Genomic DNA, 23,372 nt, shown 5'->3' with positions numbered 1-23,372 from the left:
CTCAGACTTCAGACCATATAATTATATCTGTGCTTCTGACTTGGCGATAATAGCCGAACTATCTCGAACTCTACTGCGCATGACAAACAATTTGGCACAGAACCTTCTAGTGAGCTAGCGTGAGTCAATACGTGGTGGTTTCGAGAATCTTTGGTTGGATCGTGCGTAGAACTATATAGAAAGCGGTAGAAGCGCTGTTGGAGGGCTATATAAAGACTTCGCCTGGAAATACCGGCAACAGTCATTAGCAATAATAGAAGAGAGGTAACAGAAGTTACAAGTGATTATAATACAAGTTCCTGGATATTGTGAAACTTGTGTTCAGTGAGGTAGGGTAAGTATAAGATTTTAGGATGTTGTATTATTTTGCCATTTTATTTCAATAGGAAAACCGTGTTTTCAAAGTCGTATGAAAATAAGTTAACTTAGTCGAAATTGAAGGTAATATTTTTCGAAGCAATTATAATGTGAATTTCTTAATCACCTAGAAAGAATTGTCTACTTTGTTATTTTTATTCACAGCTTTCAGTAATATTTCTGAAACTTTGTTTTCAAGATGTGTCTGATTCCATTGTTAATTTTTTTTTACTATTAAGTATATTTAAACTAAAAACGTGCGTTAATACATGAAAGTCCTTGTTGAAAAAAAAAAACGTTATATAATTTGGAATCTCATTTAATACGTACATTCATTAAAACATAACTTGACAAAGTTCCAAACAAAAACCATGACATCACAACAATACTTAACACATTGCTATTGAATTAATTGAATGACTTTTTTTTTTAAAAGATGGAGGTGTGGAAATAAATTAATAGGAATCTGGGATTATATTATTTTCAAATGAGAGTTCTTGATCTGAAAGATCTAGATAGAGCCAATTACGTCACTGTTCTTTCGTTCAGAACTTTGAGCTAAACCCTGAAACTTTGTATGTTTCTTACTTTCAGATGTCTCTGATTCCATTGCTATTCAGTGACGTTTTGGATGACCTGAGAAGGCCTGTAAGTCTGTTCGATCAACATTTTGGTAGGGGAATGTTTCCTGAAGACCTCTTAAGTCCTTCAATTATTGCCCCTCTTCGTATTGGTTATTATAGACCGTGGAGGAATCTGTCTGCTCACAGCAGTGGAATGTCCAACATTCAGAACACTAAGGATGGTTTCAAGGTAAGAATGGCTTTTTTTTATACATAATCTAAACTAGTACTTCTTTATCTTAAAATGGTATAGATACGGAATTAAAAAATGAGCCTAGTCTTGGTACAGGGTTGCCAGATCTTAGTTATACCAAGGCAGGACATCTTTTCTTCATCATATACAGTACTTGTTTTGTAAAAAAAAAAAAAATAAATAAATAAAATTATCCATCTACATGCAGTTAAAGTGACTAATATGAATCTCAAAATTGCAGTTTTAATAAAAGAACATATTGTAGGTACAGGTTTTCATGTACAAAACAATATTTATCTGGCTAACTTGGAGCCAAATAAATATTGTTTTGTACTAGTACATCAGGTTTCTCTCGCATCTTTCTGAAGGGCTTGTGGAAATAATATGTTATGCCAAATTATTAACGTAATGACTTAATTTCCCAAGCTGTTTATTACTGATTGTGATTGTAAAAGCACAACTTCCAAAAGATGGCATCACATGTCACAAAATACATTAAATTTCAATGTTTATTAATTGATTACAATGGCATAAAATTTATTCATATTTATTTTGTGATTTCGCATATTAGTGCTCCAAACCCACCATTTGACATACAGTATACATTTTCAGAGTTTATATACATAATCATCCCTGGACTTTAGCATTTTCAACAAGCTTTTTTCCGTTTTCTGTACCACGAATGTCTCTTTTTAAATGTTTGGAAATATCATATTCACCACTGAATTCTCTGTCACAAGCCTTACACTTGCCAAAATATTCGTTTTTTTCCAATGTGCAAACCTATACCTATTGTTAAGAAAATTAATTTAGATTTAATGTAATTATTTAGACCTACAAGAAAAAGTTAATAGGTAATGAGAAAACTATACAAGTGATGTTAATTTTCTGAAGGAGGGACGTTTTGTGTCCCGCCTCGAATCGAAGTGGAACTTGGGATTTTTATATGAAAATTGGGACATCTGGCAACTGTCTTGGTAGCAGTCGTCCTCTTTGCAAGACTGTCCACAAGTAGCATACATTTAGGTGCTTGTTTAGTGCACATGCACAGTGTTGTATCTGGAACTTGGTAAAAATTAGGTGGTCCAAATCTTGTTTCTGGGTCTGTACAACAAAATTTGAGTAATTGCACACTTATTCTCCTCTTCATGTGGTTGATTCAATCCGCTCCTGATTTGTATAACTTCTCTTTCCATTTCTTTTGCTATTTTCAAAATAACTTCAAACTTTTCACGAAATTAGATTTATTTAAATCTTGATGTTGATGACTGCAAGAATAATTGAATCTCTCATTACAGAAAGGGCATGAGCATGAGCCAATTTTTCGTGTGAAAATATATTTTCATTGAAACATATAGTTTAAAGATGCATCTGTCATTCTTCATAAGTGATTCAGTCACGTATTTTTATCCACTGATTTACGGCTTGTAAATTTCCAGTTCTTGCAGAAAAGTTAAGTGACTTGTGCGCTATCAGTAGGGAAGTATGAATGACGAAACAGAACTGATGCTCCTGTTAGTCTTAAAATATAAACAATCATATTTAATTCTGAGCAGGTTGTACTCTAATTACTGTTTCATATATTACAGATCCAAAATTATAAGCCATTATCATATACAAAATCCCTAAAATGTAAGTTATTTGATCCTTTTTTTTTTTTTACATTTTCCTTTGCTCAAAAATAAATAAATAAATAAATAAATAAACCTTTTAAAATTAAAATTACACTATGCAAACTATTCTCACCTAGTATGTTCATTAATATTTTGTACAAATATCAATGTTACTTAGTTAACTTTAGAAACAGTTTCTTGCTGTTGCAATAAAGTTTACTTTTTATGATGTGTGCTTTTTCTGAAATGACAGGTTCAATGGATCAATAATTCATTAATTAGTAAATAGTACAGGCTCGTCATTGGTCTGTATTAGCTTCGTAAATATATTCAACTTCCAAGAATGGAAGTGACTCTCAAAACATCGCTATTTAGGAAACCGGTGATGAGAACAATGTGTTACAGGCTTGGCATTAGAAATACCCTTTCTTAGCACTTAGTGCAATTTGAACTTCGTAGTTTGATTTCTTTACATGTGAATTTCACGTATTTCTTATTCTGTAGAGACTAAACCAAACTTCCTATTTTCTTTTGTAGGTGAATCTTGATGTACAGCAATTCAAACCTGAAGAGCTCACAGTAAAGATGGTGGACAACTTTGTTGTAGTAGACGGAAAGCATGAAGAGAGACAGGATGAGCATGGCTTCATTTCTAGACAATTCCAGCGTCGCTACCTATTGCCTTCTGATGTAGACCCAAGCACAGTCGTATCACAGATATCATCTGATGGTGTACTTACTATTTCAGCACCAAAGCAAGCTTTGCCAGAAGGCAAAAACGAAAGGATTGTTCCAATTACTCAGACACAGGCACCTGCAGTAACACAAGTTGAAACAAAAACTGATGAAAGTAATACCCAACAATAAATGTGAATCACTGACTTTTCATCTGTATTAATGTATTTCCTATGTATGCCTTTCTCACTAATACATAATGTAGATTAGTTCTAATTCAGAACATTGACTGATTTATCACCATTAATGTGTTCATTAATCATTAATATTATTTGTACATGTTAAATTCTGCACACTATTGTTTCAATAAAGTTGTAGCTTAGGAATTTGTTTTTATTTTGTATGTGGAACTCCTTCCCTGGGGAATTTGGAGAGTTTGAAAGGGGGGGGGGGAGTTGACGGAAATGTGAAATATGACACAATTTTTTAATTTTTCATCCTTGCCTTGCTAAACTGCGCAATATTTGAAACAAATTTCTGACTTAGAATTGTAACTTGAGATGCATCTGAAAGACTCTATAACTGATTTTATGTATCACTTTAAGTTTCTAGAAGTAGTCTCTATTAAAACTTCGCTAAACATTTTGGCACAATTTAACTTTTCACTTGAATCTAAATTTATTCAGATTGAATAAGAGTCTGCTAGACCTGTTGGTTATGAGATGTAAGGCACACTCCACTTTGGTGGCGTGGTCAGAAAGTTCTTGGATTGTAATCCTGCCTCAGGCATGGATGAATGTCCATTGTTAATATTTTGTCCTTCATGTAGGTCCATACACACTGATCACACCAGACTAGGAAAAAAAAAAAAAAAAATATATATATATATGTGTCTCTCTCTCCCCCTCCCCTACAGACATTGGTATGTAAGATCAATAACAGGGGATCAAACAACCAATGGGGGGGGGAGAAAAAAAAAAAAAAAAAAAAAAAAAAAAAAAAAAAAAGGCCTTAATGCTGGAACCTGCTATGTCACATTTACATGTTTATGGTTGTTTGAATGATGTGCACTAATTTGTTCAACTCAATACAAATAAAGAAAACTGTATTAAACAATTTCTAGGGAATGGCAGCCCATTCCTCTCTGAGAGCCATATGAGAAGAGATACTGATGTGGAATGGGCTGTATATTGTAATTCCTTCTCGCTCTCTCTTTTCTTAATTTATGAAATCTGTATTGAAACATAGCACAATTATTAAAGTAATTACCGATTTATAATGAGACTTGAAGTACTGTATAGTGAAAGCAGATCACTGAAGGGAAAGTAGTCAACCCTATTATTATCATCATAAAAATGCTCATTCTGTAACTTTGCCGGGCTGATAAGTATGAGGTGTATGAGGAAATTGGGTGCCTTTCCGCTGATGGATCAACTCGAAGAGCAGATATCATTGTTATAGACCGAAAAAAAAAAAAAATTGTACTCATTTTAGATCCCATAGTCCATTTTGAGAACAGCGAGGAACAACCTAGAGAAGTCTGCAAAGAAAAACGGGCAATTTATCTGCCATGCTGCAGTGATTTGGGGACCAAATATAACATCAACACATGGGACGTGTTGGGGCTAGAGGCACAATCCCACAGCAGTCCTTAGAAGTCTTCCGAAAATTAAGTTCCTGACAGCACCCTGGACATGATATCCTCCACTGCACTGAAGTCATCGATTTGCATAATTAATCATTTATATTCTTTATAAAATGTAATTTGTCTTGTAGGCTAAATTGTTTGTTGTATTTCCAATAAATTTTTCAATGATAGCCTACCTAACTAGGATTTCTATTAAAGAAAAAATTGAATTAAATATAAATATTCTTTTAGAATTGATTAGGAGGCCGATTATTAAACCCTGTTGGGATGGCTATCAAATATCTGACTGAATAGTTCTGCCATCCCACTTATCATTTAAAATGTGGCAAGAAGCTATTCATGAAAATACATCTGCGACTCTTACCCATATAATAGTAAAGTTTCATAAGAAAAGTCTATTTTGCTCTATCTCCATAGTAATTAGGATTACAAATGGAGGCATAATTTTATAGAGAGCGATTTTATATTAAAAATTGAGTATTTCTTCGATTTGTTTCCATAATGACTATGATTGTTAATTTTAAAGTTACTGATATAGCAGTGGCTGTTCATGCCTAAAACGACAAGGGATTCACTATTTTTATATTACACAGTTTTCCAACAATTTAAACAATATCTTATTTCTGAAAAATTAAAAAAATAATACAGTTCTTTAAAGCAGATAATTACCTTGAAATGAGGCTACTGCTGCTGATGATGATGATGATGATCAATTGTCTTTGAAAGAACATTGCGATTTTTCCTATGTTATCATTCTGCCTGAAAGCTGAGCTAAGCTGTTGCCCAATTTCTGTTCTTCCAAGGACTGATAAATCTAGGCAAGCATTCTTAGTGAGCAATAGATTCCTCATGTTTCTTAATTTTTTGTGTCAAATGGCTTAAATCTGATACACCAATGCATGTCTAGCTCGTATCTTTACCCTTAGCAAACAGCAGGCATGGGAAACAAAATAAGTTATTTGTAGATTCACAACCGCAAATCCAGCTGTTTCTTTAACATATTTTTACATTAAAAACCCTGCAAAACCTCGGCTTGTTTGTGCTTGCTTTAAATCGAGTTGAGGTAATGGCTTTCCAGGCTTCTTTATTTTACACTTATCTTCCAAGATCAAACTGAAAAATTTGTTTACAAAAGATATTGAACACTATTCATTTTGGATAACTTTCAGAACACTACCCTTACGCTCTACCTCCACCACACCTACCTTGTACCCAGCAACTTTCCATTCAGACTCCTCCCTCTCTTGCGTTCTCTCACCTCTTTTCGCTCCACATGAGACTTCAACTTGAAAATGAACACTGGTCACACTCACAGGTGAATATATTAAGACTAAAACAACAAGAACGACTAAATGGACATTTAAAGGATTGTAATCAATCAATCTTCTTAATGTATCCAGCTGTTTGCTGACAACATAAAGTCCACTATAGTCTATTCAGTTGTTGTTTTTCACGAGAAATGAGGGGTATTATAAAAAATGAGGCTAAAAAAAAAGGATTGTAAGAAACCACTAACAAATACAACAATCAATAACACACGTACATGTGTTAAAAGCATGATCTCAGCTACAGATTGAAGTTAATTTTCGATTTGGAACACAAGTTTCCACCAGAGCGTGTTGGATGTCTCACGAATTACAATTGCGCTGGTCCAAGGAGTAGCGCATCCACACGTTTGTCCTGCAACAAATAACCTTGCGTCTTGCTCCACATACAAGTCCAGAAGTTGGCTCGGCGAGGTTCAGAGGAGAAATTGTACTTAGGAAGGAGTCATAAGCCTGTATTCTTATGTGTGTGTGATCTCTGCAGTTTATAGGTTATCATACAACAAAAATACATCAGAATCACAGGTAAACTTATTAAAGATGAGAAAGAAACAAAGAATGATAGTGTAAATTATAAATACATTTATTTAAACAATTAATTATTTTTCCTTGTTTTCCTGGAAGTTCTCTGAACCATTGAACGCATAGGATGCACTATAGATATAATGTCTAATCCACCTCATTTATCACTTTAAATTAAAAAATAATAAAAAAAGAGATGTTCGAGTAATCACCATTTTCCAAAAAAGACTCATTCCCCATTTTTTGTAAACATAATTGTATTTTATATGCATCATGCCTGAATGAAATCACTCTTACATAGATATTAGATATAAAAAAAAGGAAACCAGTAGTTGGGAGAAATTGAGGTGGTGGCTGAAAGTGAGGCATATAGGACTATGGGCCCTTCTTCTGGAGAATACAAAACTGAATTCTTTAATCTGTAATTGTACAAAATTTTCATCTCATTATGATCATCTGTGAAGTTGGTGTGTCTACGGTGAAATATGAAAGTGAGGTTAAGTGTGACGGATCAGAAGACAAGCTTCAAAGCAAAACAATAGACTACAGGCTGCATTGTGAGTTTTATGAAGAGTTTTCAGTAAATAAATGTAAGTTTACCTTAAACCTTTTAATAATTGCTCCTGGAGATAATTTAAATAGGCATTCAAAGTGTTCTCCAAAACAAGGGCCTGTAACACATTTCTCATTTACATGAAATTTCAGAAATAAAAAGGATTGTAAGCTTTTTTTATTAAAATGTAGTTTTAAAAAAAAGTTATAGTCTCTTAAAACAGCATTCAATTAGCAGTTAAATCAGTTAGCATGTATTATGTCGTGATCAAAAACTTCAAATGCTTGTTTCTCAAAACACAATTTCAGAGTACAGCATTTCTTCTCACTACCGTCTCAATTGCTGTACACCAACAGACATACAAAAATCCACTATCTTTGTATTAGGGATACTGAAAACATGTATTTCCATGGGAACATCGTAATCGATTTTTTCCAGCATCTCAAACTTATATTCTTTATGTGTTCGCGTAGGCTTCTGTGGCTGGTGTACATGGTGTGTGGATAAGCTTCAGGGCTTCTACCGCATTGTCTTGGTGTTGGTGGCTGACGTTTCGACCGCTGTGTTGTGGTCATCTTCAGAGCAGTTGTTGCTTCCCTCTGCTGCTCTGAAGATGACCACAACACAGCGGTCGAAACGTCAGCCACCAACACCAAGACAATGCGGTAGAAGCCTTGAAGCTTATCCACACACCTTATATTCTTTATATTTCATATGAGAAAGTAAAAAGAACGACATATATACAATTGAAGGGTTTAGAGCCATAGCGGGCCAAGCGCCATTTATTAAAAACGGAGAAAGCTAGTGTTAAAGTTAAGTAAATACCATAATTTAATGAAGATTGACATATCATTTAATTTTAATGTGCATACTTTATCTTACTTGCTATATGTTTCATTAAATTATGGTAATCACTTAATTTTAACTCTTGTTTTCTCCATTTTTAATAAATGGCGCTTGGCCCACTATGGTTCTGAATCCTCCAATTATTACAAATGGATGCTTACTGGCTCCCCATGTAGGAAGCACTCTTCAGAACTGATAAATAATCTATAATAATTGTTTAATTAATTCTCTCTCTTTTTTTTTTTTAATGCTCTAAAATGGAAAAGAATTGGACATGTTTATGGTAGATCAGGAATGTGAATGTTGCAACACATCTAGAAACTGAGGTATACCTTAATCAACATGAGTGCAAAGAATCAAAACTACTTAACCACACACTTTTCGTGGAGGTACACTATGGAAGAAAAATAAGTATTATCAAATAGTGTAGTGGTTTTCAAATTGTGCAAACAGCAGAGGGAAGCTGGCCAATTTAAATTTTGATCAGTTTGCAAATCTGTGGCTCTTTTTGACTAGTTTTGATATCCATTTTCAATTTGTACACTTAACATTTATATTTTGGTGGTTGTGCGGTAGTTGCATGTAAGACCAAAGAGATCTTAAATTTACATGTTCTTACCTCCCTACCAGACGTTCCCACAATAATTACAATGATATCAGTTACTAAAATTTTACAATGGAGTAATGGCAAGACTTGACATAAAATTTTGTCTTTATGTACATTTTCATGACCAAGATGCTATTTTACATGCAGTAAATCACTGTGTCTTCCCATTTCACAGATTAGTTACTCTACTGTTAAACTTGAAGTAGTTTCAATTCCAATGTCTGGTGTACTGACATTCCAATTAATTGCTATCGTTTAGTAATGGATTCCCAAAAATTAATGTAAATCATAATAGGTAACCTCAGTTCCTTAAAAAATTCAATAATTCAAAGCAGTAAATTTATAAACTTATATTGAATTCAAAACAAAATCCACCATTCAAGATATTATATTATGATGATGAGGACAATGTTTCAACCGAGTTACTTCTTCTTTTTAAATTTCTTTTTCTTGCCTCCAAATGCTTTCTCCTTGTTTTTCAGACCACTTGACTGAAAGTTCTTCATCGTCACTGTGGAGGTGCTGGGCTGAGGCTGATCACTGGTGTCTAGGGACAGGGATTCAAACATGGCATCAGCTGTCTCCATTGCGCTGCTTTCTTCAGCTGATTCCACCTCTTCCTCTTCAGACTTTATGGCTTGCATAAGTTCCCTATTTGCAAATCTATGTTTAACTGAAATGATAAATCAGTAAATATAAGGATAAAAACAAAGTAATGGAGACCTTCACATGCATACTTTTAAGCATGCGCCAGGAAAGAAAGGAAAGAATTTAGAATTGATGAGCTGCAGAAACATAAGATTTACATACTTATGTCCCAAGTCAAAGTATTTTAGTACGTGGTATCTTGAGGTCTTTCATGATGAATTAAAGTGTTATGCAAAATAGTATATCAACACTTTCTTACTTTTGTGGGAATGATGAAATGTTAAAATTGTGAATTCACTTGAATTGTACTTTTTGTGTCCAATTCTTTGCTGAATGCAGTTTAGGGTATATTCAACATTTTGGCAATTGTATGTAACTTGAAGTACTGCAAGGGAATCTGTGCACTCCCATGGCAACAGAGTGAGCATTGATATCTACTTTTGAAAAGCTTAAAACTGTATTTATATTCTGATAAATAGATTTATTTTACCTACAACTGTGTTAGTATTGCTATAGTAACTGTGTTAGGTTAGAGCAGTGGTCGTCAGCACTCACTGAAATGGGTTACGGATAAGCAGTGCATGGCAACATGCACTCTCATGTAGGAGAAAGCATACCTGTTAGCAGCCATGAATGCACGTTGGTGCTGTAAGAGACCTGCGGGTAAAATACGCTAGCCCGAGAGTGCAGTGTTCTGATGATTGTTGGGTTAAAGCTTCAGATCAGTACTTACATTTATTTTTTGGTACCATGTGGTTAAACTATACGTCCTAGAATAATCACACTGTAGTGGGTAGGAATGATTATTCTAAGTCATATAGTTAAACCACATGGTACAAAAAAAAATAAATGTAAGTACTGATCTGAAGTTCTAATCTTAGTTACTACTTTATATGCTAAAATGCAACAAATATAAATTATAAACCACGTGTTTAGCAGAAGAATATATATCCAAACGAAATATCTCAAAATTAAAATGAAATATAAACACTGATCTAAGCTTAAAACTAGCTCAGCTTCTTATATTAGCATTGACACATGTACACACAAGACGAAGTTAATCATATTCAAGAATTAATTAAAACAAATATGAAGGATCTGAATATGGTTTATTTTTCTTATGTCATGTTTGTTATTCTTATTCTTGGACTTATTTCACCTTCAAGTCATGTACATAATATTCTTAAACAAATAAACACGGTATGAAGTCCAATTTATTATTTCAACAAAATATCCAATCTATTATGTTGGATAAACAATTTTTACTGAGCAATATATGGGGCGCTCAAAGTACAAGGGAATCAAGTCAGAAAAATAGACTCTTCAGAAAATTAAACTTAAAGTCTTTTATGTATAGTTAATTACCCATTAAAGGTGAGTGCACCATTGCAGAGATTGTGAGGACATGATTCTTTTATGCTCTGAAAGTAGCCTCATCTATGGTATGTACAGACGAAATATTTCCCAATTGACCAAGAGTGGACTTGATTCCCTTGTGCTCTAAACGCCCCATATGATCAAAATTTAGAGCATTGGTATCACAGATATTTAATAACATTCAGCAGATCATGTCAACTTTGAACTGTTAAGTTGTTTTTAGCTATTCGAAAGTATATTTCTATCATATTGTATCTGCATATGTCATCGTAATCATATCTACATCATGGTTGGTTGTTGGTTGGTTGATATACTGTATGATGTAAAGCAATTGATGTCATTCGTTCTCTTGAACTCCAATATTTATCAAGATGACTGGAAAACTGAGTAAAAGTTGGACTTTGAAGAAGATTATCTTGATCCATATCTTCATTAACATTACACAAAGGGCATGAGGAGATTCTGTAAAACCAATTCTGTGCAAATGTTTATTGAGGCTATAGTGTTACATAACGTGAAAAAAGTTTTAATATTAGCATATATGAAGGACTGAAAGCAAAATTTCAAAATATAGCTAAATGTGTCAGCAAATATAAATGTATCGCTTTACAGTTTTCTTTAGTTTAGCATGAAAACATAAGCAAAAACATAAAGAGATAGTGTTCGAAAACAAAGTGTTAAGGATTTTTGGCCCAATTTTTAACTCAACTTAAAATATGTGAAAAATTCGAAGTAACAACGCCATCCATGAATTATACAATAGACCTCCAATCACAAAAGTAAAGTAGTAAATGCCAAAAGATTACATGTCATGCGCATGGATGTTAGGAGAAACAGTACTGCAAAGAAATTATATTCAAACACTTTCAAAAGAAAAGATCTCCAGGAAGACCAAGAAGTAAATGGAAGGATGAGATTGCAAAAGAATGCCTGAAGATGGGGGTTGGCAATTGGAAAGATCTTGCCACGGACAGAACAGAGTGTATCATTTTGTGAGATTGTCATACAGTCAACATGCTTCATAATGTCTAATTGATTGATTCGTTCACCTCTCTGAGGTGTATGGATGTGAGATCCCTATCGGTTGTTGCATCACAGATTTAATTTTCCTACAACCCCACAAAAGTAAGAAACTGCTGATACAGCCTACTCTTTTGCATCAGACAATCATCATGAAAGACTTCAGTGTTCCATGTGCTAAATATTTCTTTTGCTCATGACAAAACACAATTAAGAAAGTTAAACATTTCGAATGTGAAGTTCCAAGCATAAAAACCGAATTTTATTTCACATAAAAACACATATTTTACCAAAAAATTATGTAAATACATATTTCCTGGAAATCTAATAAATCATTCCGAATGTGAAGTTTCAAGCGTAAAAGCCAAATTTCATTTCACATAAAAATACATATTCCCACATAGAAAGTATGTAAATACGTATTTTCAGGAAATCTATTATAAACACATAAATCTTGGAGTTTTCACTTAAAAGAGCAATTTTTTGTAACATTTATCAAGTAAAAATAATTATTAGTAACACAGCTACGATGGAACAGGACTCACAGAAACAGGTATCATCAGAACTAAAGATATAACCTAAAAGTTTTGTTTTTTTAAAGCATCATCAGACAACAACAAATTATTAAGATATAATGCTTTGAAGTCCACTGAAAAAGAAACCATTAATAGTCACAAATTACCTTTAAAATGATCCTGTAAACTTCTAGATAAATCACTTTCAACAATTACCAGCAGCCATTGTGACTTTTATGTCACATGACAGCTGTTACAGATTTGCCAAACAAATTTTATTCTGTTTCTTGTAGTTTCATGTATTTATTATCAAAATCAATACAAAATCTTTCTTATTTGAAAATTTGCACAAGGTATTCATTCAGTAGCAGCTCGTAGTTAAAGGCTCTTAGGTGGAGCCGCCCCTATAAAAATCTCATACAAAAATCTTGACATTTGTTTGTGTTTAATAGTAGAATAAAGATTTTCAATAGAGGAGAAACATCAAAATTTTATTGGCTCGTTCGTTAATAACAGTCAATACATTTGGAACTGTTGGTACCGATAGAGAATGGAGAATGGAGAAAATTACACAACGCAGAACTGCACGCATTGTATTCTTCACCTGACATAATTAGGAACATTAAATCCAGACATTTGAGATGGGCAGGACATGTAGCACGTATGGGCGAATCTAGAAATGCATATAGAGTGTTAGTTGGGAGACCGGAGGGAAAAAGACCTTTGGGGAGGCCGAGACGTAGATGGGAGGATAATATTAAAATGGATTTGAGGGAGGTGGGATATGATGATAGAGACTGGATTAATCTTGCACAGGATAGGGACCGATGGCGGGCTTATGTGAGGGCAGCAATGAACCTTCGGGTTCCTTAAAAGCCATTTGTAAGTAAGTAAGGTACCGACAGATGTTTTTGAGATTGATTACAGCCTATAGCCTAGTAATAACAGAGGCTCAATCTTTTGCTGTCTCTTCCGCACAATAGAAACAGGACAGGGTGGGTTCCTAGTGGAGTCTGGGTAATAAGTGTACAGCTAAGGCTTAAGTCATTGCCAACATTTTCTAGCTCTGTGTTTTAAGAAACTCTCTTGGAGAAGAGAAAAGAAACAATGACACTCCATTCTTCAGGTTACATGTCTGCTCTCTCATTCATTTTATGGTAGGTCATAGACCTAATTGGCATTTTATAATAACACTTCAATGATAAGATGAAGGAGTCATTTAGTTATTCGTTGACACAACTGATATCCCTAGGATCCCATAAAGTGAAAGTTTTTCAAACCTCCATCAGGGAAGGAAAACAACACAATGGAAATTCTAACACGGGAATTAGTAATTGGCTTGTTCTTCGTAATACGAGTATTGGTACTGTATGTGGTTGTGAACTTGTGATTGTGAGAACTGTTTGAGAACAATGAATTGTGTGTGTAATATATCGAAAGAGAGAAGGGCCGATTTCGTCTACAAGCAAATGAATTAAGGTAAGTCAAGTGCCCATTATATATATTATAACGTATTGTTAAAAATTCCCAGTTACGGAAATACACGAACAAACAAACAGAAATAAATAAACAAATACTCATGCTAGAGGCCCTGAAAATTTCCCATTTCTGCCTAGAGCCTTTCTTAATTTTAAAACGAGCCGCGACTGTATTCATTGTACATTGCAACTCAGGACTCATAAACTGAACTAAAAGAAGCATGCAAAAAAAATCATAGCATATGCTGAGTACTGATAATTTTAATAAAATAAAAAGCATACTACAATATCAAATTCCATACTTTAGCTTGCTTCTCATGTGCACTTTATTCTTAAATAGTTAATTGTCATAAACTGATTTACTAATTTATTTTACAACTAAAATTATTATCTAATTATAATACTGTTAGGTCATATTTTTTATGTTATAGTGCATATTTCTGGAATTTTTAGGTCATAACTGCATATTTTGGAGATTTTTAGGTCATAAAAAACCCAGCCCTACTTATCAGCAATATAACAGAAAGTTACTTGAACAATGGGAAAGTAGGATGGGGAAAAGAGACTGAAATATGATGCACTGCTATTTATGTAATTTTATATCATACATATGATTAATAAAATTTACCGATTTTACACCTTTGTTCCTATGAAATATAAAATACAATCTACTAGAAGCCCAGAATTAATTTACTGTAAATCTTGAAAATTTTGAATGGGATAGCATACAACTGTTATACGTTGTGTATATCATAATTATGCTACAGAAAAGAACTCTCAACGCGAAAGTGAAAGAACTTTACAAAACTGATATTCACTGTGACAGTGATGATTTTTTCAGGGACCATACTTTCCACTGCTTTATGTCTGAATCTGCAGTATATTGGTTCGCATTATATCAGACTTTTACTATATTTACAATGGGAATTTTCGTAATAAATAAGTGCAAGCAACTTCTCACCTCCGGAGTATTCCATAAGATCCACAACACAAAAATTGTGATTCTTGTTGTCACCACCAATACAGGCAACAAAGGGTAAGTCTGGACAGGCATCCAGACACAAGAGAGTTCCCAGTTTCTGTTTGTGCTCGTATACCAATGAAGGAGATCCATCTAAGATGTCCCATGTTTTCTGACTTCCATCTGCTCCAGTAGTCATCAGTAATCCTGGGCACTGTGAGCTCAGAGCGAGTCCTAGGGACACACACATACAAATATGAGCCTTTTAAACTACAGCAGTGAGATCATATGGCAATAAAGAAGCAATAAGAGTTGCAAGAGAATCAATGATAACTGAGTGGCTAAGGCTAAAGTGTCAGCTTTTCATGGTGGAGACTCAAGTGCAAGTCCCAATGTGTACAGGTACTTGTGGTAGACAAAGATTGTGCAAAAACAGCTTTTCTTTGATTTCTCTCATTTCCTCTGCTCTTAATTAAAAATTTATCCATTCATATTCATCACCATCATCATCGTTGTCGTCACTACCTGTCCCTGATACTTTAAGACAGATCATGTTATTGATTACAATTAAATGTTGTGTGTCATGTTCACACACAAAACAGCATACAGCATGTTACTTTTCATGTTGCACCACCCTAAAGCTGCAAAAGTTGGGACAGAAGGTTGCTAGATTGTTCATACCACCACTGCTCAAACACATCCATGTATCCAATAGCTGCTTATACTGCCTGTTTATTCAATGGTCAAACATGTAATATGAATAGGAAAAAATTGTTGCTAGATTGCAGCTCCTAACAGCCTTTGAAGTCGTTTGTAGATATAGGTCTTATGCTTTATGTTTGTATTAAAATATTACTTTGTTTCGCGACTCTAATAGCTTCGTTAATCCATTATATTGTTTGCTCTTAAACAATAGGAAATACAACTAGACATGTATAAACAATATATAAAATATGAAAGCCAATGAGTTGCTCAGTTACAAAAGCACCTATGTGACAGAATTAAAAACAGTTTTCAAACTAAAATTGCAAATGAACGACTATGAGGACATTTTATGGAACTTGTAAGGTTAATTAATTATTTCTGTTCTTAAAAATAGTTGTAGGAGACCATAATCAGGGTGTCAGTTCGAAGCTATTCTGTAATGCACAAGTCGTCAAACTTCATTGTCTGTTGGTGTGTGGATAAGCTTCAGGGCTTCTACCGCATTGTCTTGGTGTTGGTGGCTGACGTTTCGACCGACTGCTGTGTTGTGGTCATCTTCAGAGCAGTTCAACTTTCAGTGTAAACAACAGACAATGAAGTGTTCGCGTAGGCTTCCGCGCCTGGTGTACATGGTGTGTGGATAAGCTTCAGGGCTTCTACCGCGTTGTCTTGGTGTTGGTGGATGACGTTTCGACCGGCTCTGAAGATGACCACAACACAGCGGTCAGTCAAAACGTCAGCCACCAACACCAAGACAATGCGGTAGAAGCCCTGAAGCGAACACTTCATTGTCTGTTGTTTACACTGAAAGCTCAGTCATCAGAGAGTCAAGCCATTGGCCCTTGCATGAATGATTGCCTATCAACCACAACACTCAAACAAGTGTAATGCCATGCCGTGCGAGAAAGGATACAGATTGATTAATGAAAAGTGTTTTAGTACCCTCTATCTATGATATTCGTCTGTAACATAAGTTCTGTCTGAATCACTCTGTATTGCAAAAGTGAAAGTATAAAATATATTTTTAACTAGCCGTACCCGTGCGCTCCGCTGCACCCGTTACAAATAAATATAAAGTAATTACATAATTAAAATAGGACATTTGATCCAGGAAACATTCGTGTTTGATATAATGATAAATCGTTTATTATGTTACTTAATTTAAATTGTATTTGCATAATTAAAATGCGATCATTTTGATCCAGAGACCACTCATTTGGTCATGAAAATTATTTTAGGAAATACAGGAAACGAATGTACAGAATAGCCTATCAAGTTTTCTGTGCATAAGAAGCTATTTTAATCTTACCTGTCCTCGATTCACTCAGAAGTTACTGTAATAACATTATAGCATTATGTCCATCTAGAGAAACTACACTTTCCAATGGTGAATCAATAATTAATTATACAAATCGGTTAATTTAGCTTCTGATATTACTTCAAACACAGCAACATTATCTGTAGGCTATCTTTCATAGCTTTCGATTGTTGCTGTCCAAGGCCCCTTATAGACGAAGTCATTTAATTCATTACACGACCTTAGATGGCAGTTATTTTAATTTTAAAATTCATTTATCTCATTAAATATCAGTCCTATCAAAATTTTTCAAGGAATAAAACTTATTGGAAATTATTTTTAAAGAAACTTTTGTTATGAAACATTTTTCACAAAAATCAATAATAAGCGAGATATTTCGATTTATTTAATTCAGGCCCCCTTATAACCCCCCTTTTAAATAATGTATTTTGAATGCCATATAGCCTAAAATCTAAGTTACAACGAACTTAATTTATATTCCAATTTTCATCAAAATCCGTTCAGCCATTATCGCGTGAAAAGGTAACAAACATACAGACAGACAGACAGACATACAAACAAAAATGTCAAAAAAGCGATTTTCGGTTTCAGGGTGGTTAATTGTATATGTTAGGACCAATTATTTTTGGAAAATCGAAAATTACCAGAAAAATTTCGGCTACAAATTTATTATTAGTATAGATGAAAACTTCAATGGGCAAAGAAAACTTAACGAAGTGCTAATTAAGACTGCAATAATCGCACATATCAGTACCTGTTATTTCTTTAGAGTGAGCACTAAGCTCCCAAAGTGGCGCATCAGTACGACAGTCAATGTGGTGGATGCTGCCAGTGCTGGTACCGACCTGTGAAAGCAAAACAGTATATCAGGATGAACGTGAAGAAATAAGACCGTAATAGCTACATTATTCTGATGCAGTTCCTTTATAAAACTGAAATTCTACTTATAAAAGAAAAATGTTTATTTCCTATATTAACAAAAAATGTCTGTGAGAAGAAGTGTTACACTTGCAATTTAGAATAACTATACATTTAGCAGCATTTATTTAATCATTAAGAATTTACTGATTCGATCCCTCGAGTCAAATCAAGATACAAAATAGGAAATTTATCTGAAATATGAGTATCAATCTTCTGAGACATTTCTAAGATAACTTACTGCACAATAATTTTACTAACCAAGTAAACACTAACGTAACTAGTAGCTAGTGTTTCATTTCGAAACATAAACAAATTCGAGCAATGATTTCGTAACAAGAACAACATGTACAACAGCAGCAGGGTATTTTTGGAAACAACACTCAATTTACAGTTGGACTGTATGTGAAGCGATATTCCTGATGATGTCATTCTTATGTTAATATGTTTCCAAAGCTAGAGTATTAAAAATTTGTGAATGATTGATAAATGAATGAATAGAATACACAGATAAATATACGAACACATACGAAGATAACTAGGTAAGTAAATAAAACACTTTCAAAAGCAGTCATATACTAAACACTAATCAATACACGCAAACAAGCATTAACTAAGTTTTATATTAAAATTACCCTTTCCTCTATCACCAAAGCTTTTATCTTCACACCTACGTTTTATTGAAAGAAATAAATTGAATGTAAAATCTATAAGGTACAAACTGTCCTCATGAACACAAGAGAGTGAAATAAAGACATTCCTCTTGCTTTGAGTGTTCGAATCTACTGTATTTTAATTATGGAAATAACCTTTTAATTCAGAACTAGTAACTACAATTTCCTCTGATTGAGGTTCTGGCTGATATGTATATCTATTATCAGACAGTACATCTCACTTGACGAACGCCTCGTGAGTGATGTCTTAATGGTGTCGCTTAAGAGATTCAAACCTGTCTCCGAACAGTTGACTAAACAACAATAACCACCATAAAAAGCATGTTGTATTATGATATACATATGTAATAAATTTAATATCACAGAAACTACATGCGTGAGTTAGCTCACCGACAAAATCAATTTAACAATTTGCATACTTTTCATGAATTATTAACAATTAAAATTAGCGAAAAGATATTTTTATTGATTTAACACCTGCTCGAATTTATGCGTAGTTTGCTTATACCCAACTTTTTAAATGTTCCTTTCGGAAACATTTTGTGGCAGTTCTCATATGGTTTAAAACTTGCAACAATACTCACAGTGAAGTGTAATGAAAAACTGATTAAGTAATAAAAGCCTGTATAATATTCAGGTGAAAAACTGGCAAGAAATAAATTTTTCACAATCTTACAAGGAAGTTGAAAGGGCTGAAATGATTCCACTGGACCCGCTCTACCTCTCCAGGCACTGTCCAGTCTCGGTGGGCATCTTCCACTCGGCAGTCAAATACACGTGCCACTCTGTATGCAATTGACACACAGGAAGATCAGATCAATACACATAGGCCAGTTTTCATTATATTAAGAATTAGATATGGTAATGGATAACGCAGATGTATTCATTCTATAACCAATATCAATTAATAGGAGATTCAATATTCTGAATTTCACTTACAATCGTAAAGTCAAGAACAAAGGTTGCTTTGTCATTAATTACCACATATTTTCCCACTTATTCAGCATAGCAATCACACAAAATTTGATTGACGAATGTGAAAGGCATTATGCTTTTCAATTTTTCCTGGTATCATTGAAAGAAGTTTCATACTATCATCTAGATTTTGGTCTTACACCAAGGCTGTTAAAGCCTGCTAAGCTTTGTGCAAATCAGGATAGAAAAAAAGGGGGAAAAAGGGAAAGACATTACTGTTTAATTTAATGATACTTCAACTGCAGAAATTATTTGCCACAAGTGATTATGTTCTTAGTTCTTCATAAACTCCACTTGCACTCATCAAAATTTAAAATCTATACCATGTTTGCCTGGAATGGCTAAAAACAACAAGGAATCTGAAATGTATCGACAGCACTACTGTGCAGATAGCCTATTTGGAAGAAAGAAAAAAGGAAAGAATGGAGGAACAAGAAAATGAGAACAAATTAAGAAAAAATAAAGAAAGGAATGGCAGAATGCAGGTAGAAAGAGAGAAAAGAGAGAGGAAAGAGGGCACATCATAAGCTTCTTGTGTGTAATACATCAAATGTTTAAAAATATTAACTGTTCAACTGTGTACTGACCTGTCACAAGAGCCCACAAGTAGAGTTTGGCCTTCAAATGGATGCCACTGAAGAGTCTGTACCTTTTCCTGAAACGATGTCAGAGAGGAAGCAAACTTTCTAGAGTCCAAGTCCCACAATAGTACTGTCTGGTCAGCAGAACCACTTGCTATAATGTGACTGTAACATAAGAAGTGTAATTCTGTATGAAAAACAGTTGTAAAAATTCACCATAATGGAGAACTGATTAATTTTTGCATGTGAAATGGAGTGTTCCGTGAAAACTTGCACACCTGAACTGTTTAGAATTTGAATTTACTTCTCCAGTATCAAAAGTCAATACTCTAGTCATTTGCCTTATAACAAAATGTATTTAGCATTCGAAACACAAGTTTGATAAATAACAATGTTGTATTCTACAGCAGGTAAAGTTAATTACAAAAATGAAGTAATGAAATTGAGAACAGAATTATTGTGTGGAATATGTAAGTTTTTACTTCAATTTCCTATTTCTGATCACAAGATGTAACAATTTTATAATCCTTGATTATATTACTGCACGCAGAACTCGACTTTCCATTTACTTCTTTGTATATAAACTTTACTTATAGAGAACACTAAAACAAAATTCATTTACTTGAAAGTAAAAATATTTTTTGAAGTTCTTTCATGGGGGAAAAAAAAAAAAAAAACTAATGTATAAAAATAAATAAATAAATCAACAAAAACAAATAAAATATCTGCTCTTATTATCTCAGAAAACTAAAAGATTTCTATATCATAAAATCTAAATACAGTACTTCAAAAGACCTGTCTTTACAAATACATGCATTTATATGACATTTTAGTTTCCCTGTATCTTATCAATGGCAACTATAATGAAAAAAGTTTTATGAAAAATATAAAATTTTAGCATTAATATTTAAGACTGAAAAGGTAAAAGAAAATTCTTGCGTCTGAATGTTTGAAAATTAAAACTAGACTGGAATGGATTTCTTGAGTGACAAAAATACTAATATCACTTTACTAAGAAGAAAGTAAATAGTAAATGTGAATATAATTTGCAGCATAGCCCTTATGTGTATTTACGAATAAAGATATAGGCCTATGTGATCAAAATTTAAGTAAGAGCTGTTTAAAATTACCCATACTAGTACAATGGCATGGACAAATGTTTCTACCCAAAGGAAACACATAAGAATTTAACTATGACAATGACAATACACTGTGTCTGGCTGGTAACTTTAACATTACAAGCATTTATAACTTTCGTTGTATGAGATTCCAAAATTGAAAATACTTGTATATATGATAATACCTGTAGCAGTTTATGAAAATACTCTGCCGTGGCCTCCAATGTCAATGGCAACAATGATCAAAATAATAATAAAGATCATTTGCGACCTGACATGATGTTGGTGAATACAGGTTGGACAATCTGCCGTGCCACTGGAGGTGCATACAAGGTGTAAAAAAGGTAAAGGTAAAGGTATCCCCGTAACATGCCATGAAGGCACTTGGGGGGCATGGAGGTAGAGCCCCATGCTTTCCATGACCTCAGCACTAGAATGAGGTGGTGTGGTCGGCACCACGCTCTGACTGCCTTTTACCCCCGGGAAAGACCCGGTACTCAATTTTATAGGAGGCTGAGTGAACCTCGGGGCCGTTCTGAAAGTTTGGCAACGAGAAAAAATCCTGTCACCACCTGGGAAGGTGTGTTAAAAAAATATCAAACCTTAATTTTTCCCACATAAATAAATGAAGCATGGGAGGCATCCTTCGGTGGAGATGTGTAGGTGACATTCATGCATATGTGTGAATTTTTTCCCATCCACAGTTGGTCTATAAGTGAAGAAGGGTAGTGAGCACCTGTCAGATTGTCAAATGATGAAATGACTTGAGCAGCAATATTGAATCAAATTTTGCCAAAAACTTGGCGAAACCCAAGTGGAAACTATTCACAAGATTCAACAGGTTTTCAGGGACGATGCCATGAGCATCTCATGGATAAGATGGTCGCACATCAGTGGATAGTGAACCACATTCTGGTAGACACTCAACAAACCGAAATGACTGTCAGAGACCAAGTGCGGACTTTGGACATGCAGGATCATCGTATCACAGTTCAAGAACTTGCGAACGAGATGGGGGTAAGCATTGGATCAGTACATTCAATTTTGACTGGATCTGTGGGCAGCGACAACTTGGCAGCTCCATCACGATAATGCACCTGCCCATTCTTCGCATCTGATTCAAACTTTCTTTACCAGACACAGCATTCCTGTGATTTGTCAGGCTCCCTATTCCTGCGATATTGCTCCGTGTGATTTTTGGTTATTTCCCAAGTTGAAAATGCTGCTGAAAGAGACCCAATTTGAATCAAGAGAAGATAATATGCAGAACACGATGGCCAGGCTGAACACCATTCCAAAAGATGTGTTCCAGAAGTACTTCCACAATAGTGGGACCACTGAGATAAGTGTGTGCATTACCAAGGGGACTACACTGAAGGAGATTAGAGTAAATGTAATGTATATGAATAAATGTATTTTTGCCACCAAAGGTCGATATTTTTTGAACACACCTCGTATATCAAAACTGTTTGAATGTGAAATACAATGCAAGAGTTTCTGTATCAGACATCAGTTCTTTCATTAAATTATGGTTACTTTGAAATATGCGCTCTGTTATTATGTTAAAACTATAAGGCAGATGCAGTGTATTTACCAAACACAGTCTGACCTATGCCATGTAAATGAAGATATTTTAAAGTAAAACCAAACAGCTGAGGTAGACCAATTGATTAACATCTAGAAAGGCTAATGTAAGAACATGAAACTATATTTCTTACGTCATATTAGAATTCCAGGAAAGATCGAGCACTGCATCACGATGACCATACTTGGAAATGCCTTTCTTTTTGTTACCCCTGTGTCCAAGCTTGAAGGCAGGTTCCAAACAGTCCACGATGTCAATGTCCCAAACATCTATGACTGGTGACATACTGCCAATGGCGCACAAGTTACCTATAACACAGAGGTTCAGCATATTTTTATGCAAATTTCTATATATATTAGATATATTACTGTTCCATTTTGAGCATCTTAATGTTTCTGAATAGTTCCAGAACAGAGCACTTGTTTTGCTAAAACAGTTTATACTGTAGTTAATACAAATTTCTAGGCTTACTCCTCACTTCAACTTTATGAAACTTAAAACACGAGAAGAGAAATATTCCTTTTATTTTCTTGTATG

General features: G+C 34.2%; 2 protein-coding genes and 1 long non-coding RNA gene across 4 annotated transcripts in view; 2 read left to right on the top strand and 1 right to left on the bottom strand.

Moving 5' to 3' along the window:
* The first annotated feature begins 122 nt into the window (after positions 1-122).
* On the top strand, positions 123-3,847 carry LOC138706043 (protein lethal(2)essential for life-like). 2 transcript variants are annotated; one of them, XM_069834947.1, is made up of 3 exons: positions 123-329; positions 952-1,170; positions 3,324-3,847. In XM_069834947.1, the coding sequence occupies exons 2-3, from the start codon at positions 952-954 to the stop codon at positions 3,651-3,653; spliced, it is 549 nt and encodes a 182-aa protein (XP_069691048.1). In that variant the 5' UTR covers positions 123-329; the 3' UTR covers positions 3,654-3,847. The 2 variants fall into 2 exon arrangements, with proteins under 2 accessions (XP_069691048.1, XP_069691047.1); XM_069834946.1 differs by having other exon boundaries at positions 123-334.
* Positions 3,848-7,594: 3,747 nt separating this feature from the next.
* LOC138706042 (uncharacterized) lies at positions 7,595-8,359 on the top strand. The gene is made up of 2 exons (XR_011333881.1): positions 7,595-8,004; positions 8,093-8,359. It is a non-coding gene; the product is annotated as an uncharacterized lncRNA (long non-coding RNA).
* A 938-nt stretch (positions 8,360-9,297) lies between these two features.
* LOC138706040 (periodic tryptophan protein 1 homolog) overlaps positions 9,298-23,372 on the bottom strand; it is a 63,113-nt gene continuing 49,038 nt past the window's right edge. The window contains exons 5-10 of the mRNA XM_069834943.1: positions 22,969-23,143; positions 20,139-20,297; positions 19,253-19,361; positions 17,739-17,829; positions 14,962-15,195; positions 9,298-9,635 (exon numbers count right to left, since the gene is read on the bottom strand). Coding sequence (XP_069691044.1) covers positions 9,385-9,635; positions 14,962-15,195; positions 17,739-17,829; positions 19,253-19,361; positions 20,139-20,297; positions 22,969-23,143 — 1,019 coding nt within the window. The 3' untranslated portion in view covers positions 9,298-9,384. The remainder of the gene's footprint in view (positions 9,636-14,961; positions 15,196-17,738; positions 17,830-19,252; positions 19,362-20,138; positions 20,298-22,968; positions 23,144-23,372) is intronic.

Source organism: Periplaneta americana, chromosome 9, assembly GCF_040183065.1.
Source record: "Periplaneta americana isolate PAMFEO1 chromosome 9, P.americana_PAMFEO1_priV1, whole genome shotgun sequence".
Taxonomy (NCBI): Eukaryota; Metazoa; Arthropoda; class Insecta; order Blattodea; family Blattidae; genus Periplaneta; species Periplaneta americana.
This window is presented reverse-complemented; position numbering and strand designations above follow the sequence as displayed.

Bases quoted from the DNA above. Each gene is read 5' to 3' on its own strand.
- LOC138706043 (XM_069834947.1), top strand. From the start codon at position 952: ATGTCTCTGATTCCATTGCTATTCAGTGACGTTTTGGATGACCTGAGA. The intron at 1,171-3,323 runs GTAAGAATGGCT...TTTCTTTTGTAG, and splicing joins ACACTAAGGATGGTTTCAAG to GTGAATCTTGATGTACAGCA.